The sequence below is a fragment of the Lissotriton helveticus genome, chromosome 4_1, assembly GCF_964261635.1.
Source record: "Lissotriton helveticus chromosome 4_1, aLisHel1.1, whole genome shotgun sequence".
NCBI lineage: Eukaryota > Metazoa > Chordata > Amphibia > Caudata > Salamandridae > Lissotriton > Lissotriton helveticus.
This window is the reverse complement of record NC_136063.1, coordinates 927,802,984-927,824,027: the sequence shown is the minus strand read 5'-3', so window position 1 is coordinate 927,824,027 and position 21,044 is coordinate 927,802,984. Positions and strand designations below refer to the sequence as shown.

The window sequence follows — 21,044 nt, the reverse complement described above, 5'->3', positions numbered from 1 at the left end:
TCAGTAAACGATGTAAAGTAATCCCTTTAATGTTATGTGCTGCCAGTCCAGTTGGAGCGGTGACAACACAAGACAGCGATGACTCTGTCCTTTCCTGCAAATAGCATGAAATTGCTTTAATGAGGAAACTTTTTCCAGTTCCCGCTTCTCCACTCACGTACAGTCGGACAGGCTTCAACGACGTACATGAGCACTCTTTCTTGTCATGACTTAATCCATGATCAATTTGCATGGTAACTTCGTCATATATTTTCCTCTGCTCAACGTTGAGTTGTCTTTCCAACTCTTCTAAGTTAACCGCATCCTCCTGAGCATGTGCCATGGCTCTTTCCACTTCATTCATAGCAGTGGCAGCTTCATTTTCAATAACAGGTCCTCCTAGTGGATCCTGACTCAATGAAGCAGAACTCTGACTGTCCTGAGAACTGTCTCTGGCAATCTCGGCTGCAATCGTTGCTTCCTGCTCAATTTCCGCATTCAACATTTCTACATATTTGGGAAAAGCAGGACATTCTATGGTCTCCTTGGCGGCATTGAAAGAGTCTTCGTAACAGAGGAAATCTCCAAGCAGTTCCTCTTCTGCACGCCAAGGCTTGAAAAGTTGCAAAAGTGCTAAATAGAAAAACTCCTTTTTTTCAGGAGATTCACCACTCAATTTTCGATGGTTTACCAAGTGGCATTTTCTTTGCTTGACCAGACATCCCTCACTTCCTATTACAGCATACACTCCTTTCTCAGTATCTTCTTTGATGTTCCTCTTGAATATGTAATTTTGCAGAACCTCATACAGACAAACATTCTCGAGGTGACTGCTTCGATTTGGATAATATGTATCCAACATGTTTGTCTTCAAAATGTTGGTACTGTTTGGCTCCTTTTCCGCCAAATACTCAATTTCCCGCACAGGTTTGAGAACTCGATTACGCGTTGCTGCAAGACCAAGACTCGCCCAAACGATACTCCTGGACTTGGCATAGAGACTTGCTGAAGACAACCGGTCAGAACATTCGTACGCTCCGATTTCTCGATGCGACAACATCTTCAGACTGAAACTGTACAACTTCTTGCTGAGGCTCTTTTCATGGGAAATGTCCTCCCACATATCCTTCAATTCTGTCTTCTCTTTTTTGGTGATGTAAGACGTCACATACCGAGCCACAGCCATACAGTTATCAGCCACAAACTGTATATCCATGTTAGCATTCCACATGGACAAAATCACCGGGTTGTAGTCGTTGATGTACTTGGACTCTTCGTTCCTCTTCAAATTGTAAGTGTTTTTAGGTGATTTCTTCATGACATTGTGTCACAGCGAAGACATCAAACTGTTTACTCTTCCTTTAGAAATCACCGGTCGTGGAAAGCCGAAACGACATTTAGTGTAGAACTTGTCTTTGTTTCGGAATTTACGACGGCAGTACTTTCCACATCGATGGCTTTGGAAACGCAGAACTTTTTCTCTTAGGTTTTTCTTCTCCTTTGCGTTTGGAACAGCACACGTAGAATACTGTTGGATGAAACTCATCACTGAGTCTTCTGAATCCGTTCCAAATTTAGGTGCATCCTTGATCCACAGCAACATATGTATATGAGGAGCACCTCTTGCTTGGTACTCTTTTCTCCAGAAGAAATCCAACACCTCTCCAAGAGGTGGATTCTTCTTATTCATGATGAAAGACATCATAGCTTCAAATCTATGATTGAAGTACCTACATACATTGACTGGATCCAAAGAGCACAGTTCTCCGGGTGTCTTGAATTCGATGTTATCTACGTTAGCATTTGCCTCTCGTAGAAATTCAAGTAAGTCTTCCCAGCCATACTCGGCACAGCTCAGAGTGAGGAACCATGTGGGAGTACCTAAGTTCCTCAGCATACATTTTAAATCACCATGACGACGGTACCAGTACTCATTAGTACCACGCTGACACGCCATGAGATTAATCAGGTGAGAATCCAAAATACTATCTTGGACATTGACTTTATCCATAAAGTCACTTGCCGAGATGTTTTGCATGTGTATACCACTTTTCAAGATGTGGTTCACTGCATATGACAGTCCAGACAGATCGCTTTCAAACAGGAGATGAAACAAATAAGGAATGCATTGTCGAAACCTAGCATCTCCTGCATACAATCGCAAAGTCCGGTATTCAGAAGCAGGAATTTGATGAGGTCGCTCATCATATCTTCCTCCCTGACCTGTTGGAAAAAGCTGTGGGAAACACCGAGCTTCCAAACTTTCCTCCCAAACACTAATGGGACTCCCTTTGGCTTGTTTCATTTGAAACAACTCAATAGCATTCCCCATGACTTCCTTGGAATGCAAAGGATGAACACTATAATGTTCATATATTTCTTCACTAGTAGAGGGTTCTACTTTCTCAATTTGACCAGCACACAAATCGCTATCCTCTTCCTCACTTACTTCCTCTTCTGCAACATATACATTCTTATAGTATTTATTATTTTTTTTCAAATACAATGTTGCCTTTTTAACTTTCCTAACATCTACTAAATCTTGCCATATTTTCTTATTCTTTGTCGGAACCCCATTAACTAAGATAACCAGAGGTTCCTCTTCCACTTTTTCTACTCCAATTGTGTTAATGTTTTTCTTCAAATCTAGAGGCAAATAAACAACTCTTCCCTTTAATCCTCTCTGTAAATCTGATGGAGGCAATTTCCCTGTCTTTGGCTCCATTCTTACAATAGCCTGAAAGGGATGGATACTTTGAATCAAAATAGATTCATAAGTATTTAAATCCTTCAATTCAGAAGGAATCTCAACCAATTCCAGATTATTATGAACTGCTCTAGCAGGCATCTGGTTTTGATTTAATTTGCAACAACAATAAGTACACACACGTTGATCCAATCCCAAATCAAAACAATTTTCTACCATCAAGTATGTTGCAAAATCCTTCCATTCACTATTATTTTCCCTTTCACTTTTTGCATATAAATCCACTAACTTAGTCTGATTCTTATAATAAGTGCGTCGACAACACACACAAGTGAAATTCGGCCTCTCACTTGATTTCACCTCAAACGTCGCAATTTCCCTCTGGAAATTATCTGTACTGGAAACCTGTACACTATCTTCCACAAGACCCTCTTCTTCTTGCTCAATTTCAACATTCTCCTCTTTACTTCCAAAGTAACAAAACTCAATTTCTTCACATATATTCTTCACATCTATTTCAGAACCATGCAAAAGAGCAGCGCATAATTGTTTAAGCATAATTGCTGGACTCTTAGCATAATACAACATTCTAACTAATTTCCTCACTTTGTTATGATGCACTGCTAGCATCCTGAAATGATGAAAAACACTCTGGCATACTCTCCTGGAAAGACAAGCCAGTGAATGTCCATGCAAACCTGTCACTTCTCTTACTCTGCAAGGATCTAATTCTTGCAACAACATCATTTTCTGCTTCAAACTTTTCTTATTAAATGACCGTACAAAATCACAAAGCAAATTGATGGAATCCTGTCGCACACTGCAAATACTACTACACTTCCAGGTGTACACAGGACCCTTAGCACGTCTTCCTAAAACCTCATTACCTAACACCTCTTCTGCCTCTGTTGTCACAAGTTTTTCTTTTTCAACTGGACAACCATCTTTTACTTCATAAGCACGACCACTGGTGTCAACTGCATGCACCAAATCATTATCCTGGAAATAACTCTCCTCATTAAAAAATGCCTCACAGCTTGAACTATGCATCCATTCTCCAGAAAAAACTTCACAAAAATTACTACGATTAACTATTCTCTTCCATCTACTATTTCTTTTGAAATCAAAAATTGCCTTGTTTAGCTTCCTAATTCTATTGATTATCAAAATAAATAACTTACGTTTAATTTCAAATGCCTGATCAATAACTTTCTCAACTTTTTTTTTTGTCTTATAAAAAACTAGTTTATGTTGACCTTTCTTAATATTTTTTAACAAATTGCCAATTATCCTGTTCCGGAACATTCGTTTACGGATCTCCCTAAACTGTTGTTTCCTTCTACTATCATGCACAGAGTTATCTCTTGCTCTAGCAGTAACATTTTTCATTGGCCTTTCTTTTCCATTTGATTTCCTTCTCGTTTTATGGACTGAAACATTTTCTGTAGTAATATTTTTTTTATTACACATATTTCTTATAAAGTGTTTTGTGCTCTTACCCGGTGCTTTCTTCGTGACTTGACAAATCTTTTTGTTAGAGGACTGCTGCGTATTATTTTTCACCTGCTGTCTTTGACGTTTTGCAGCCTTTCTCTGTCTTTCTATTGTAGGCATGGTGAAATCTTGAAATGATCTGCAGTTGAATCTGTGGAAAAATATAATAAATAATTTTATTAACCATTATTACCAAACAGTAAATCAGTAACAGTGATAAAAAACTTAACACACTACTTGACATTTTAATTAGAAGATTTTTTAGTCGTTGGCAAATTTACAATACAGAAATACCAGAAAAGAAATGACATTTATATTTATGTTACCTATGCTATTTTATATGTGAATCTGATCTAATTTTATGAGCATATTTTAATATTTTATTGAAGACACTACACATAACCTGCTTTTGAAGGTGTCTTTATTTTTAAATTAAACGGTTTACCTTTTTACTTTTTATTAATTATAAATTTTAAAAATAAATGTTTATATTTCCAAAGGCTCAAGCAGGTCAGCTTCCCATCCTATATCATATAATTCGGACAAATCTGCATCCTCATCACGCTCTTCTTCATCCTCAGGATTTAAATCATCCAATGGATCAACATCCACTGATGTTTCAATTACAAGTTCAATGATGAGGTCAAAATCAACTGATTGCAGATTGTCGCTCATGTTGAGGTTGTCTTTATCTTTAAAGAAAGATAACAACAATGAGATGTTGCAGAGTAAGAGACAAATCTCACAGATTATAATAGTAAAATTGTTTAACAAGAGTAACATTTTGCAGCTATTATTTAGCCATGTCCAGCGATGCTGAGCAGGTGAAGCCTATGTCTAATTTTTCACTGAACAGGACTCATCTGTTCTTAACCTTGGATAAGCCTCACCGACTCTGTGTCCCCTGCACATACTTAAATGTAAAGGGGCAGATTTATGTTAAATGGCACATCCCCAGGCATGCACCAGTTAACGTGCACCACTGCTCTGCCACCCATGGTGTGCCGCATTTACAATCAGATAGGAGAAACCTGTGTCAAAACCCTGCGCCTGCTTGAAGCAGGCATAGGTCTTGACGCAACATTGTGGAGATGGTGCACCCCTGAGCCTTGCTGGAGCTGCATCGCACTTGCGATACAACTCCAGCAATGCGCCACCTTAACGGCACAGATGCGTCAAGCATCTGTGCCGTTTTTGCCCCATGCTGCGCCGCATTGTAAATGCAGCACACCATGGGTGGCGGAACAGCGGCGCAAGATGACTGGCACATCCCTGGTGATGCACCAGTCATCATAAATCTATCCCTAAGCTTCTTATCTTGTTAGAGATGAACTGCCATATGTATCATCAAAATATTTTGCATTTCCTAAATAGCGAATTTTAAGGAATAAATAGCGATTCTTTACCATTCCTAATTTGCGATGAGCAAATTGCTAATTGCAAGTTACCCATTCATTTCCATGGGCTAGGAGGCTCATAGGAATGAAGGTTTATTTTGCGATTAGCAATTTGCTCATCACAAATTAGGAATTTTTCCAAGGGTGCAGGGGTGTCTCAAGAACACCCTGCTGCACCCCTGAAAAAGAAATTTGGGGGCATATGGCACACATACATGCCCTAAGGGCATGTGTTGGCGTCATATGGGACCTTTTGTTTTTTTAAAGAAAAGCTTTTTGAAAAGAATTCACAAATTACCACCAATTTACCACAATAGTTTCCAAATCCTTAATGTCATTTTTTACATATTTTTTGTTTGATACATTGCATTTAAGTAGTCACAAAATTTGCAAATCCTTCAGTGCAATTGCAAAATAAGGAATAGCAAATTTTGCTACTCCTTATTTTGCATCAAACTTGTTTGATACATACCATTTGTCTAATTAACATTCGCAAAGGCCAAAATTCGTAGAATTTTGATCTTTGCGAATGCTAATTAGCTTGATACATATGGCCCCAAGTGAGGCCTGTCTTACGACATGGTGCATCTTTTGCATCACTGCTGCATCGGTTTCATGTGGTACGTTTTTTTTACACCATGACATATCTGCCTAAATGCATCAATTTGTAATGTTGTCGCCTCATAGCAAATCTTTTGCACCACCGCTGCATCATAAAAGTGACGCACAGTGGCACAAAAGAGGCATACACCTATCATAAATCTGTCCCTAGCATTTTAAATGATTAATCCAGGATGACGATAAAGTGTGGCCTATCCAGAGGTTTGTTTAAGGTGAGGCCTACTCAGGATTGCAGATTAAAGTTACGCTTGATGAAGAATACAGAGGAGATAATACATGTAAAGGCCTACCAATGAAGTAAGTAATGTGCACTTTATTGCGCCAGTCATCATAAATGTATCCCTAAGCTTCTTATCTTGTTACAGATCAACCACCATATCTACCATCAAACTATTTTGCATTTCCTAAATAGCAAATTTTAAGGAATAAATAGCAATTCTTTACCATTCATAATTTGCAATGAGCAAATTGCTAATTGCAAATTAGCACCGCCGTTGCATCATAAAAGTGACGCACAGTGGCACAAAAGAGGCATACACCTATCATAAATCTGTCCCTACCATTTTAAATGATTAATCCAGGATGACAATAAGGTGTGGCCTATCCAAAAGTTTGTTTAAGTTGGGGCCTACTCAGGATTGCAGATTAAAGTTACGCTTGATGAAGAATACAGAGGAGATAATACATGTAAAGGCCTACCAATGAAGTAAGTAATGTCCACTTTATTGCGCCAGTCATCATAAATGTATCCCTAAGCTTCTTATCTTGTTACAGATGAACCACCATATGTACCATCAAACTATTTTGCATTTCCTAAATAGCAAATTTTAAGGAATAAATAGCAATTCTTTACTATTCCTAATTTGCAATGAGCAAATTGCTAATTGCAAATTACCCATTCATTTCCATGGGCTAGGAGGCTCATAGGAATGAAGGTTGCAATTTGCGATTAGCAATTAGCTCATCACAAAATAGGAATTTTTTCAAGCGTGCAGTGGTATCTCAAGAACACCCTGCTGCACCCCTGAAAAATAAATTTGGGGGCATATGGCACACCTACATGCCCTAAGGGCATGTATGGGCGTCATATGGGACCTTTTGTTTTTTGGAAAAAAATGCTTTTTGAAAAGAATTCGCAAATTACCACAAACTAGAAGTTGGTGGTAGTTTCCAAATCCTTAATATCATTTTTTACATATTTTTTGTTTGATACATTGCATTTAAGGAATCGCACATTTTGAATTAAGGACATTTTAAGTCATTTCCACATGTGCAGTGTTTTCAAATTATGATTTGAAAATCGTTTTTGGGGAAAAGTAATGGTTTGCAAATTTATGACAAGGACATAATGGTGTATGCTTCTCTATAAGGCATTTCAGTGTCTCTGATGTCATTTTTCCCATATTACATTATAAGACCTTTCCCCATGGAGCACATTCCTTGTAAATATGCTCCCACCTGTGCATGGCGAATTTAGATTTTGACTGTTTGAGTCACATAGCCATGTTAAAAGTGACCCAAAAAAATTGCAAACGTTTTAAAAAAACACATTCATGTGTCTTAAGGACATTTTAAGTCATTTCCCCATGGACAATGTTTTCTAAGTGGCGCAAAAGAGGCATACACCTATCATAAATCTGTCCCTAGCATTTTAAATGATTAAATCAAGATAACAATAAGATGTGGCCTATCCAGAGGTTTGTTTAAAGTGAGGCCTACTCAGGATTGCAGATTAAAGTTACGCTTGATGAAGAATACAGAGGAGATAATACATGTAAAGCTCTACCAATGAAGTAAGTGATTTCTACTTCATTGCGCCAGTCATCATAAATGTATGCCTAAGCTTCTTATCTTGTTAGACATCAACCGCCATATGTATCATATAACTATATTGCATTTCCAAAAAAGCGAATTTTAAGGAATAAATAGCGATTCTTTACCATTCCAAATTTGCGATGAGAAAATTGCTAATTGCAAATTACCCATTCATTTCCATGGGCTAGGAGGCTCATATAAATGAAGGTGCAATTTGCGATTAACAATGTGCTCATCACAAATTAGGAATTTTTCCAAAGCTGCAGGGGTGTCTCAATAACACCCTGCTGCACCCCTGAAAAAGAAATTTGGGGGCATATGGCGCACATAAATTTTAACAACATTCCTTTACCTCAAAAACGATTTTCAAATCATAATTTCAAAACACTACACATGGGAAAATTACTTAAAATGTCCTTAAGACACATAAAAGCGTTTTTTGATTGCCTTTCCTGCATGGTTGGGTCACTTTTAACATGGCTATGTAACACAAACATTCAAAATCTAAATTTTCCATGCACATGTGGGAGCATATTTACAAGCAATTTGCGCCACAGAGAAAGGTCTTACACTAAAATGAGAAAAATAACATCAGGGACAGTCAATTGCCTTATAAAGAAGCATACACCATTATGTCCTTGTCATGAATTTAAAAACAATTCCTTTACCCCAAAAACGATTTTCAAATCATAATTTCAAAACACTGCACATGGGAAAATGACTTAAAATGTCATTAAGACACATGAAAGCGTTTTTTGATTGCCTTTCCAGCATGGTTGGGTCACTTTTAACATGGCTATGTAACACAAACATTCAAAATCTAAATTTTCCATGCACATGTGGGAGCATATTTACAAGCAATTTGCGCCACAGAGAAAGGTCTTACACTAAAATGAGAAAAATAACATCAGGGACAGTCAATTGCCTTATAAAGAAGCATACACCATTATGTCCTTGTCATGAATTTAAAAACAATTCCTTTACCCCAAAAACGATTTTCAAATCATAATTTCAAAACACTGCACATGGGAAAATGACTTAAAATGTCATTAAGACACATGAAAGCGTTTTTTGATTGCCTTTCCAGCATGGTTGGGTCACTTTTAACATGGCTATGTAACACAAACATTTAAAATTTAAATTTACCATGCACAGGTGGGAGCATATTTACAAGCAATTTGCGCCACAGAGAAAAGTCTTACATTAAAATGGGAAAAATAACATCAGGGACAGTCAATTGCCTTATAAAGAAGCATACACCATTATGTCCTTGTCATAAATTTAAAAACAATTCCTTTACCTCAAAAACGATTTTCAATTCATAATTTCAAAACACTGCACATGGGAAAATTACTTAAAATGTCCTTAAGACACATAAAAGCGTTTTTTGATTGCCTTTCCTGCATGGTTGGGTCACTTTTAACATGGCTATGTAACACAAACATTCAAAATCTAAATTTTCCATGCACAGGTGGGAGCATATTTACAAGCAATTTGCGCCACATAATTCATAATTTTCTCCTTAAAGCACACTATTCTCTATCTAAATTAAAGAAATATTTTCTCACCTTAGCAAATACTTTGAGTTTGAAAACAGTCTCAGAAACACACCAATTTGTCTTCAGCAGAGCAAAAGGTATGCACTCCAGAGTCTGCAGCTATCAAAAGCACAGAAATGCTGTAATTCTTCACACATATTTCTCATGTCACCCAATCAAAACTCTTCCCTCACTTTTTTTCAAATGAAAACCCTTCCCCCCTCTGCCCTTTCTGTCTTTTCTGCATGGCAACCACCTCTTGGAAGACTTCTGGTGTTTGCAAGTTCACACAACTTTGTTGCAATTGAACTCTGAACTCTCAGTGCACCTGCATATCCAGTGCATTCTTTCATTTAATGATTTTTTATTGACCATTCAAAATACATCTTTCAAAGAACACATCCGTGCACCCTAACTTTCTGTTTTCAGCAATCAAAATCCACCAATCACTGTTACTGCTTCATGAACACAGAAACTCCACAGTTTTTTTCATTTTAAACTCTCATTTTTTCAACTGCCATTTCATTGCCACACTTCATCTGACTGCAGGAGAACCTTCTCTCACCATGTTTTCTGTCTGGATTGTTGGACATAGTTATATTCACTGGGCTCAAAGGTACGTTGAAAACAGGAAATTACCTAACCTCAATTTACAAGATGTGGAAATTAAGTGGTTTGGCCACAGAGGATTAAAATGTCACCAATTGATACCATTGGTGAAAACCTTTATGCATTTGCCCAAACCTGACCTGTTAATTGTGCACTGTGGAGGTAATGACTTGGGCACTTTGACTGGTGTAGGTCTGGAAATGCTTTTAAAGGACACCTTTGAGCAATTAATGGCACTTTTTCCTCAGACTGCCTTGGTATATTCAAATATATGCCAAAGACAGAAATGGAGGTGGTCAAACCAATTTTGTCCACAAATTGAGAAGTCGAGGAAGCATGTAAACAAATCTGTTTCAGCTTACATGAGAGACCATGGAATGGGCTCCCTGTACAACAATAACTTGCGTTACTACATGCAAGATATCTACAGAGGAGATGGAGTTCACTTCTCAGATGAGGGCAACAGAGTTTTCACTCTGAATTTAAGAATGTGCATTGGTACCTACTTATAAGTACCTAAATGTACCATAAACCCAAAAGCTCTTCTCAGAGCTACCCTACATCTGATCACTCACAATTATTATTTTACTCTAACATTTTTCACTAATTTCCAACAAAATACGCTCCCTGGGGCGCTACCCGGACGCGAACCGGGAGCTAACCTCGCGAAATTTTTTTAAAAAATGGTTTTTTTCCGCACATATAAGCCTCCTCAGCCACCCTCACAAAACCTAGGGTGTCAAGATAAGTCTACCGTGCCCCCTTCTACCCATTCTGAACATTATTTGCCCTCCATCTTGTATCTTAATTCGACCGAAACACAAAATGGTGGACTCCCGGAACGCTTAAGGTTCGCGAACCGGGGCGCTCAACGGTTCGCGTACCGGGTCGCTCCCTGGGAAGCGCACCATCAAAAAAGGTGGGAAAGTAGTTCACAGAAAAGCCACTGGAGACAATTTCACCAAATATAGATTAGCTCATACTACATACCAATCCCTACCATTTTCACAAATTTGATTGGAATTCCATTTAGTCATTTAGCCTGTAGACCTCTCTAAATACCCTGAGGTAAATTACTTCACAAAACACATCTGAAGTGTTGGAATTGACAACCAATGAAAATGTTACTTTCATTTTCTATTTTTTTTACCTGACATTTCATTGGTTATATACCTGAATATATATAAAGGAAGAGAAGGAAACACAGCCATTTTGACTACTACTTCTTGCTGTACATTTCAATAGTATTTTCACTAATTCCTTCAACTTCTTTCTAAAGGTAAGTTTTTATTTTTAAAACTGAAGTATATTGTGCACTATAAGTTAATATGGTAAACTTTTTCTGATAGATATATACTATCCCTCTGTAGTAGTTATAGATTTAGAGAGACTTCTCTGTTATAGTTATGGATGGAGTTAGGCTTCTCTTGTATAATTATGAATTTACTTACGTTAAATCACATACACATTTTTATATTCCTACTTCCACTCTGATACTATACACTGCCCAAAGATAAATTCACTGATAAAAAATGCCTATCTAAAATTATTCCCAACATTGCCCTATCTCTACTAATATATATTTTTTAATTCAAATTTCAGGCAAAATGGAAGGCGAAAACCAAGTTTCTTTTGAAATGGACCTGCAAGACAGCAGCCAAGAATTGATTGATACAATTGATCAAATTGACATTGAATTTTTCGATGAAACTTGGGACAATGAACTACTGCAATGTGTACAAGCAGTAGATAACCTCCTTGCAAATGAGGACATTTTACACCCTCAGAGACTACAATGTATATTCCATGATAATTATGAAATTTCTGACAATGAAATGTTAGAAAGTTTAATAAATTATGAAACACAATCACATTAAAAAAAATGCTTAAAAAATAAAGAAAATAAAAAATAATCAACAAAAACAACAATCAATTAACATACAGCATTTGAAAAGTCTATCATTCATTTTTCATTGCAGTACGCTGCCCAGAACGCTTCCCGGTTCGCGAACCGGGCGCTCCCCAGGCAAAAAAAAAACAAAACATTTTTTTGTATTTTTTGCCCCGCGGGGCCCTTTTAAAACCTCCACATTAAACCTAGGGGGTCAGGGAGGATCTAGTATGCCCCCTTATGGTAATTTTCGCCTTTGTTTTGGCCTCCTCTTGTCTCTCAGTCCTACCGAGAGACAAGATGGCGGCCGCTCCGGACTGTTTAGAATGTTGACAGACACCGGAGAGCCAATCAGCTTAGCTACGCGAAGTTCCGGTACGCTTAAGGTCCGCGGACCGGAGCGCTGCCCGGAGCGCGCTTACAGATATATATCTTTTTTTAAACGTTAATTTCTCAAAATCCACTGGAGCACATATATTGAGACCTAAAAAAGGCACATCGGGCTACCAGTCCCTACAATTTTGCCAAGTTTCATGGAAATCCATTCAGCCGTTCGGGCTAAAAGTGAGGCCAACCGCCCTATGGAAAACTCAATGTTAAAAACACGTTTTGGGACCCCCCTTTTTTCTCGGCCCCCCCTTGACGAAACCCCCCCAAATTTCCAAGGGCTGCTCAGAAACAAAATGTTCCATTTTCCTGAAAATTTCAGCCAATTCTGTCCACAAACGCCAAAGTTATTAGACATAGAATTTTCAAAAATCCCATAGGGAAAAAATCCTAACCATATATACCTACTGGCGACCGCCAGTAGGTAATATACATATATATATATATATACATATATATATATATATATATATACATATATATATATATATATATATATATATATATATATATATATATATATATATATATATATATATATATATATATATATATATATATATTACCTACTGGCGGTCGCCAGTAGGTATATATAGTTAGGATTTTTTTGAATAGGGATTTCTGAAAATTCTATGTTGAATAACTTTGGCGTTGATGGACGGAATTGGCTGAAATTTTCATGAACATGGCACATTCTGTTTCTGAGCGTCCCCTAAAAGTTTGGGGGGGGTTTTGTCAAGCGGGGGCCGAGAAAAAAGGGGGGTCCCAAAACATGTTTTTAACATTGAGTTTTCCATAGGGCGGTTGGACTCACTTTTAGCTCGATCGGCTGAATGGATTTCTATGAAACTTGGCAAAATTGTAGAGACTGTTTGCCCGATGTGCCTTTGCTAGGTCTCAAGATATGTGCTCCAGTGGATTTTGAGAAATTAACGTTCAAAAAAATATATATATCTGTGACAGCGTCCCGGTTAGCGCCCCGGTTCGCGTACCAGACGCGTAACAGAACTTCGCGAGGAGAAGCGGATTGGCTCTCCGGTGACTGTCAACATTCTAACCACTCCGGAGCGGCCGCCATCTTGTCTCTTGGTAGGATCGAGAGACAAGAGGTGGAAATAAACGAAGGGGGAAATGAATGAAAGGGGGAAAGGTAGACCCCTCCTGACCCCCTAGGATTGATGTGGGGGCTATTAAAGGGCCCCGCGGGGCAAAACAATAAAATAATTTTTTTCCGATTTTTCGCGGTGGAAGCGCTACCCGGTACGCGAACCGGGTAGCTCACCGGTAGCGTAACGGGAGTGCGCCATCTTGTGTTTCGGACGAATTTAGTCACAAGATGGAGGATAAACAATGTTGGGAATGGGTATAAGGGGGCACGGGAGACATATCCTGACCCCCTAGGTTTTCTGAGGGTGGCTGAGGAGGCCCATATATGTAAAAAAAAAACACCTTTTTTTTTCAAATTTTTGCACGGTTAGCGCCCGGTCCGCGCACCGGGTAGCGTTCCGGAAAGCGTAACAAGGGGAAAACCAAGGGAAATATTAAAATAATATTTTAGAGTGCTTTGAGGTAGGGTAGCTCTGAATAGAGCTGTTGTGTTGTGTGTGTGATGTAAGTACCAACATGTATGTACCAATGAAGAGTCTAAAATTCAATGTACACCGTCTCCTCTGTAGATATTTTGTATGTTCTAATATGGGTTATTTAAATGTAAATGTGTGGAAAAGCACTTCATGCTTTAAAGCAATTGTATTTTTGAACTGATTGTTCTTTCCTCTTAGTCCTCCTCTTTGGGTTTTTTTCCCCACACTCTTCTTCAGCATGATAGTTGATAAATTCGTTCCCTCAAAAAATGTATATACATAAAAAAATTATATTAAATACATATAAAATATATTTTTCCTTTAAAAGAAGAATACATTTTACAGCTTTTGATATTTGCTATTAAAAAACCATTGAAATTCACTGAAAAAACCATAGGTTATAGACCATATATAGTTAGGAATTAGCATTTACAAAACCTTGAAAATTCACTGAAAAAACCATAGGTTATAGACCATATATAGTTAGGAATTAGCATTTACAAAACCTTATTTTACCCACACAAAACCATTGAAATTCGCATATATAGTTAGTTGCAGTAACTATATATCGCGCACCCGCAATCCACTGCTGATCATGTCACATATTACATCATTCATGACATGGTCAGTGACATCACTGATGACATCACTGATGACATCTCAAATGACATCACTGATGACATCACTGATGACAACATCCAGTGACTGTATGTTTCTGTAAAGTTAAAATATGTCTTACATATTGAAGAATGAGTGGATGTATAAGTGTCTGGATGAAGGATTTAGTAGGTGCATGACTGACTGTATGAGTGAGTGATTAAATGTGTCTCACTGAGTGCATGGGTTAGTGACTAAACTGTCTTAATTTGTGCATCATTATGTCTGTTGTTCTGTAAACTGCTGCATGTGTTGATCAGTAGCTATATGAGTAACTATATGTGTTATTGATTGGTTGCCCAAGTATTTGTATGGGAGACTGAGTGTGTGTGTGGATGGCTGGGAGGTGTATGACTCTGTGCATAGATGTGTGAGCAGTTGATTCACTAGATGTATGGGTTCAAAAGTGCATGTGGAAACAGCTGTATGGGCGGTTGACTGTGTGCATGAGTGTATTGGTGAGTGAATGGATATCTCAGTGCTACATGTCAAAGTAAGTACATATGTAAAACACAGTACATGTGAGAGTTGACATATATAAATAACTGTGCATAAGAGCCAGTGAATGTGTGAGTGGCTGTATGGATCATTGTGAACTTGTATCAGGGATTGTATAAGAGAGTAAATATGTGTTAGTATATGTTTGAATAAGTAAGGTGTGTATAACTGTATAGTTGAGGAAATGGAGGTGTGATTGATTCTTTGCATGACTGACTAGGTGTGTGAGTAACTCCATGGATGAGTGACAGTCTGTGAGTGTCTGTTTACACTGAGTGTATCTAAGGTTATATTAGAGTCTGAAGAGGTTCATCGTATTATCACATGAGTGATGTCATCAGTGATGTGATCAGTAATGTCAAATGAGATGTCATCAATGATGTCATCAGTGATGTCATTTGAGATGTCATCAGTGATGTCATCAGTGATGTCATTTGAGATGTCATCAGTGATGTCATCAGTGATGTCATCAGTGATGTCATTTGAGATGTCATCAGTGATGTCATCAGTGATGTCATTTGAGATGTCATCAGTGATGTCATCAGTGATGTCACTAAACATGTCATGAATGATGTAATATGTGACATGATCAGCAGTGGATTGCGGGTGCGCGATATATAGTTAGTGCAACTAACTATATATGCGAATTTCAATGGTTTTGTGTGGGTAAAATAAGGTTTTGTAAATGCTAATTCCTAACTATATATGGTCTATAACCTATGGTTTTTTCAGTGAATATATATATATATATATATATATATATATATATATATATGCTTACTCCGCTTTCCAATTAAAGGCTTTCTCCTGTGACCCCATGTGGCCTCTTCCTTCTTGCTTCGCTGGAGGTTCTGTTCATATATATATATATATATATATATATATATATATATATATCCACAAGGATTCTCTGCCACCTCCATGGTTCCCACCAGGGAACAGCTCTGCCCCCTGCTGACCTCCTCGACTGTCTCCTCTGGAGCCCTTTGCAGGTAGGATCGTTCACCTCCATGCCCCTCCAGCCTCCTCTGCCATTGCCCCTGTTCAGGCACCGGTCCCTTCCCCTCCAAGGTCCCTCAGGCTGCAACACCCGTAATCTCAAGGGTGACTCTCCCCGCCATGACCCTGCTACCATCGGCTGCACCACCTTCATGGTCTGACCCCAAGCCCTCAACCCACAGTCCCTCTGCAAGCAGTCTCTCCCTTCTTGATCGCTCTGGAAGGGGCACTCCCTTGTGGTGGAGTGGCCTCTCTGTGAGGGCCTCTTTTCCTCAAAGGCTGCTCCAGGTGGGCATCTGGTGATCTGCCCTCCACAAATGTTACTGTGGAGGGCATCATTAGTTTTCTTTGTGGAGGGATGAGGGGCTGTGGCTCCCCACCGCACATAAGCTTCATTTACACCTTGGCTTGTCACCTCTCGGGGCATCACCACCAGAAGGATGGGGGTCTAATACCCCATGTAACCCACCTTTGTCCTCTTCTTCCTTCCCCCAGGGTCAGTGACCGCACTTACCAGCCACTCAGAGCCTCTCATGCACTTACATCGCGGAAGGAGTGGGTCAGTAATTATCCTACTAGGATGACTTTCCATGACCTAACACATCTTCATTTGAGGCATCTCAATGCTCTTACATGAGGGTTTGAGCGAAATATGGGGGATGTAATTGAACATGTGAATTTTTATGTTAAATATCATGTGCTTTGTCAAGAAATGTTACTGGGTGTATGCATTGGAAACATCAATTGATACTACTTGTACCCCGCTACTCTTGTGAAGTAAATCCAAGCTCTGTCCTCCCTTAGAATCCCACCAACTTGTTACTCTTGGTTTTAGTCTGCTGTTGAGTGATGGGAGCTCATGACACTGGACTTCTCTTTCTTCTTGCTACCATCTCAGTAGGGCCTTAACTACTCTTCTTCAGGACACTGCCCCTCTTCAGGTCACTTTTATCCCTCAGAACTTTGTGCTTTTCCTGGAAAACCGGGCACAGCCCAGGAGGTGGGAGGGCATCTATTAGTGGCAAACAATTTCCATCCACTGCTATGCTGAGACACTTGTCACCTAGGTGGGTGACCAGCACTAAAGAAGCCCTATCAGCTTCGGAGCCCTCAATAGGTCTCGCCTTTGGGACCTTATAAGTGTTTAGCCATGCAACAGTTCATGTTGTTGCACCAAGGATATTGTGCTGGATAACTAAACACTTATAAGGTCCCAAAAGCGAGACCTATTGGCTATGCCAATGCTTGTTGGAGATGTTATGTTACTGATTTCTTCAATAACTGTGTAAAGTGTAATAGAAATGGGTATGATAGAAATGAAACAGGATAATAATTAGTTGGGTATTTTGAGTTCATCAATGTCTTTTTTAATTCTAGAAAGCCATGGGAAAGTACAAGAAAACTACATGAGTAGGCTGAAGTACAATTCTCTCCCATCATCATGAGAAAGTACATGCCTAAGAAATAAAGCCAAGTTAAAGCATTAAAGACAATAAATTAAATACATATATGTATGTGTGCATTTTCGATATAAGCAAATGTGATTCAATTAATTCATTAGTTAAGTAATCAAGTGTAATAAATTATTTCACAAAATCATTCATTAGTAAGAGTGGCCTACTACCACATTTTCAAAATGTATCTGTGCAATCCATATTTATATTTGTATATAACTTTTTAATTTTAGGAAATCTAAGTCTCTATTGCTATAAAGAATAACTTTGGAGAGTTTGAAGTTTCTAACTCTTGACACATAGATTATGCACTAACTATCCAAAGTTATAAGTGCATTACAATAAGAACAGAAGAAGACAGTTTCTTAAGCATTTTTCATTCGTTTTCATTATAAGAATTCACGCAATTGCAACTGAAGTTCAATAATGCATCAATAACTAGTTAACATATATTAATTTCTTATTAAGTGTGCAATTGCAGAAAATACATTTTTATGAGTTTCTGTTTCAACATGGTTTTAAAATCCTCCACGAAATTCAAATGTTAGGCAAGTTAGACACACATTATATGACATTCTTCTATTTCTACAATCTAAGCACTCTTTTATAGTGCTTGACTATACATTTTCTCAATATTCTTTGACATTTGTATAACATGTTCAAGGTGCACATGAATTTTATATGTGCTTTTTTCGTTCTCATGTTCAGTTTGTGTTGTGCAAAGAATAACCAGCTTTTTAGCTGGATCACGCCAGTTCCAGATTCCTTACCTTTTACCCACTATGCATTTTGCACTAGAATTCGCTAAAAACAGAATATTCTGCAAGTCCTTTTCTCCAAGACTTCAAAAAAAATCATAAAAATTCATGGCACGATAGAAAAGTCACAAGTAATGATTTAACCAATTGTCTTACACCACTGTAAACATATATGGTGTTTTAATATGTTCCCCTATAAGATGTTCCCCAACTATATCAATGCAACTTGTTCAATTTACCCTCATCACAAAAGATCACTTTGGTTATCGTCAATCACCATATCGCATTGGTCTGTCATTGTTTCCTAAATTGTAGGTCGCCACCAACTGGTTGGACTTGAGAAATGTTTTGATGGGTAGCGAAAGTCCAAGCTATAAATTAAGATTCCTTAAAATTCTGCATTTATCTTGTCACGTTTGTTGCGCTTCAAAGACAGATGTCAAATTTCAAGCTATGTGTTCTGACAAATTGCTGCTTATGCTTTTTGACATGGTGTTTACAAGCTCCTCCCACTTTGTGGTCAGAGAAAGAAAAATAAAATCAATCATGTGACAATCTTGCTGGTGTACACTAGGGTGAAAGAAAGGGCTGAAGTGATCTAATGTTTTTGTAACACACATTACATTATAAATACCTGTAAACAGACTGTATACATTCAGCAGTTAGGAAAGCAAAAATGAAGCACTTTTTTGTAATTCAGAAGTGTAATGGAACCAAAGATTGTAATAGGATCAGAACAAATCAAGATATTTTACTTGGGTATGCACAAGTAATAAATATGCATTGAACCCCGATTTCCACATATTATCATTTGTGTGCAATGTAGTGTTATCAGTAAAACGGTATGCCTGGGCAAATTTAGTGGGCATTTCAATGGAAAAATCCCAGTGTACTACCATACAATGTTTTAGTTACATGAAAAAAATCACCTTCTCATGTCCATTAAAGCTATGTGGGTTATGTAAGTTCTAAAAAGTAGGTCATAATTCTTAAATGTTTGGGTAGCACTGGTCTATGTAATGCCATTATTTCTTTAGTGCGACGTTTCTGATGGAAATGCTACAATTTCTCAACAAATAATAAAATCAATAAAGCCCAAGCCAGGGAGACAAAAACGTATTAGTTTATACTAGCTGCCAGAAGATCGAATTTAATTGACCTTTAGGTGGTAGTGCTGCCTATTTCCTAGTTAAACTTGCTTTTCTGTTAATTGAGAGCTAGTAATTGATGACCTGTGACTCTGGGATCAGCATGGGTGACTTTCTCCACTGCGGAGGTTGACTGAAGGCAATGTTTCCTTCATTCTGCTGACAAATATGAATTTAGCAGAGCAATTTCACTGGAAGACTTGTAAAATGTAAATTGGGCAAGCACATGAAAATGTTTTAGCACCCTTTGGCTTTACTTCAAACATAAACAATATTTAGCTGGTGGCATACCGTGCTTCCTTTTAATGATTGTTCTACCCAAAGTTTGCCCTTAATCTCTGCAACAAACATATACAGCAACTTGTGATTTCTTATTTCAGTTATAGGCCTGACTTCTCACTAGATGAAAAACCAAGCCTTGGCAAAGTGTATGGCTATCAACCACCAAGTACAGTTCCCTATTTTTCAATATCTGGAGACAAGGTAAGACATTTTTTGAGTGACATGGGGATTGAATTAAAAGAAACGTTGATAATCTGATCTCTGGTTAATAATCGCCCTTGTGTTTGGACAGGAACAGAGTCAACTGGGGTCATCGCTTGCAAGTGGAGTTCTATCGGTTGATGGGACCGTCACTCATGTGTTTGCCACTGGCGCACCCTTAGAGGGTAAGTGTTCATTACAACTTGTTGATAGCAACTTTACCCCAAAAAAATTCTTAAATTCTGTTTGAATCCACTGAGATGCACAGAACTTGGCCTCCCCCTTTTGTAATGGACTGTGTTTCGTGCATGTCAATTGTATTGACAGTGCATGCTCTGCGTGTGCACTCCATTCTGATGCTGCAAATATAACATACCCTTTGACTACAGTTTACGCACACATACAGCCTTCATAAACCTAGTCACTGCCATATCGATAGGTACCACCATAATTAGCTTGTTGCTACCACTAAACACCCCAGTCCTGGCATCATGTGAATTGGTGCAACATCAGGAGGCAGTTCACATGCCTAGGTCCTGCCAGCATGTGCTTGGTATAACATCACATGCAAGGAATGACCATCATCTGCAAGATGCACTATGATCAGGCTCAGGTTTAGTTGTTACATGCGCGTGTACAGCCAACACATTCAATGGATACTGACATCATATATCCAGGGTCCACCATTGCATGATCAGGAACAGGCATCAAAGTCTGAAGTACTGCTGTTGTATGCATGCAGGCTACCATTGCATGTTAAGTGCAACAATAATAGGTCATAAATTCTTCCACGACATGGTTAAATAATCTCATCAGAATCTCAAGTATTTTCCAGTCTATCTTTCCCACCCACACATTTCAGAAGAAAAATGGCAACATGGAGGTACTCCCAGACAGTCATGTACCTTACGGCACACCCTTCGTAGTAAATGCAAAATGTAGGAGAATCATAATTTGGAGATTCAGCCAATGTAATGGGGTTGGCTTGGCAAATCTCAACCCTCACATACACTAACACTCACATCA

The 21,044-nt window shown here is 38.3% G+C and overlaps 1 protein-coding gene across 1 annotated transcript in view; it reads left to right on the top strand.

The window, feature by feature from the left end:
- The window catches only part of GPLD1 (glycosylphosphatidylinositol specific phospholipase D1), a 586,386-nt gene that overhangs the window by 450,886 nt on the left and 114,456 nt on the right, over positions 1–21,044 (top strand). Inside the window, exons 19-20 of the mRNA XM_078685714.1 lie at positions 19,916–20,018; positions 20,110–20,203. Coding sequence (XP_078541840.1) covers positions 19,916–20,018; positions 20,110–20,203 — 197 coding nt within the window. The remainder of the gene's footprint in view (positions 1–19,915; positions 20,019–20,109; positions 20,204–21,044) is intronic.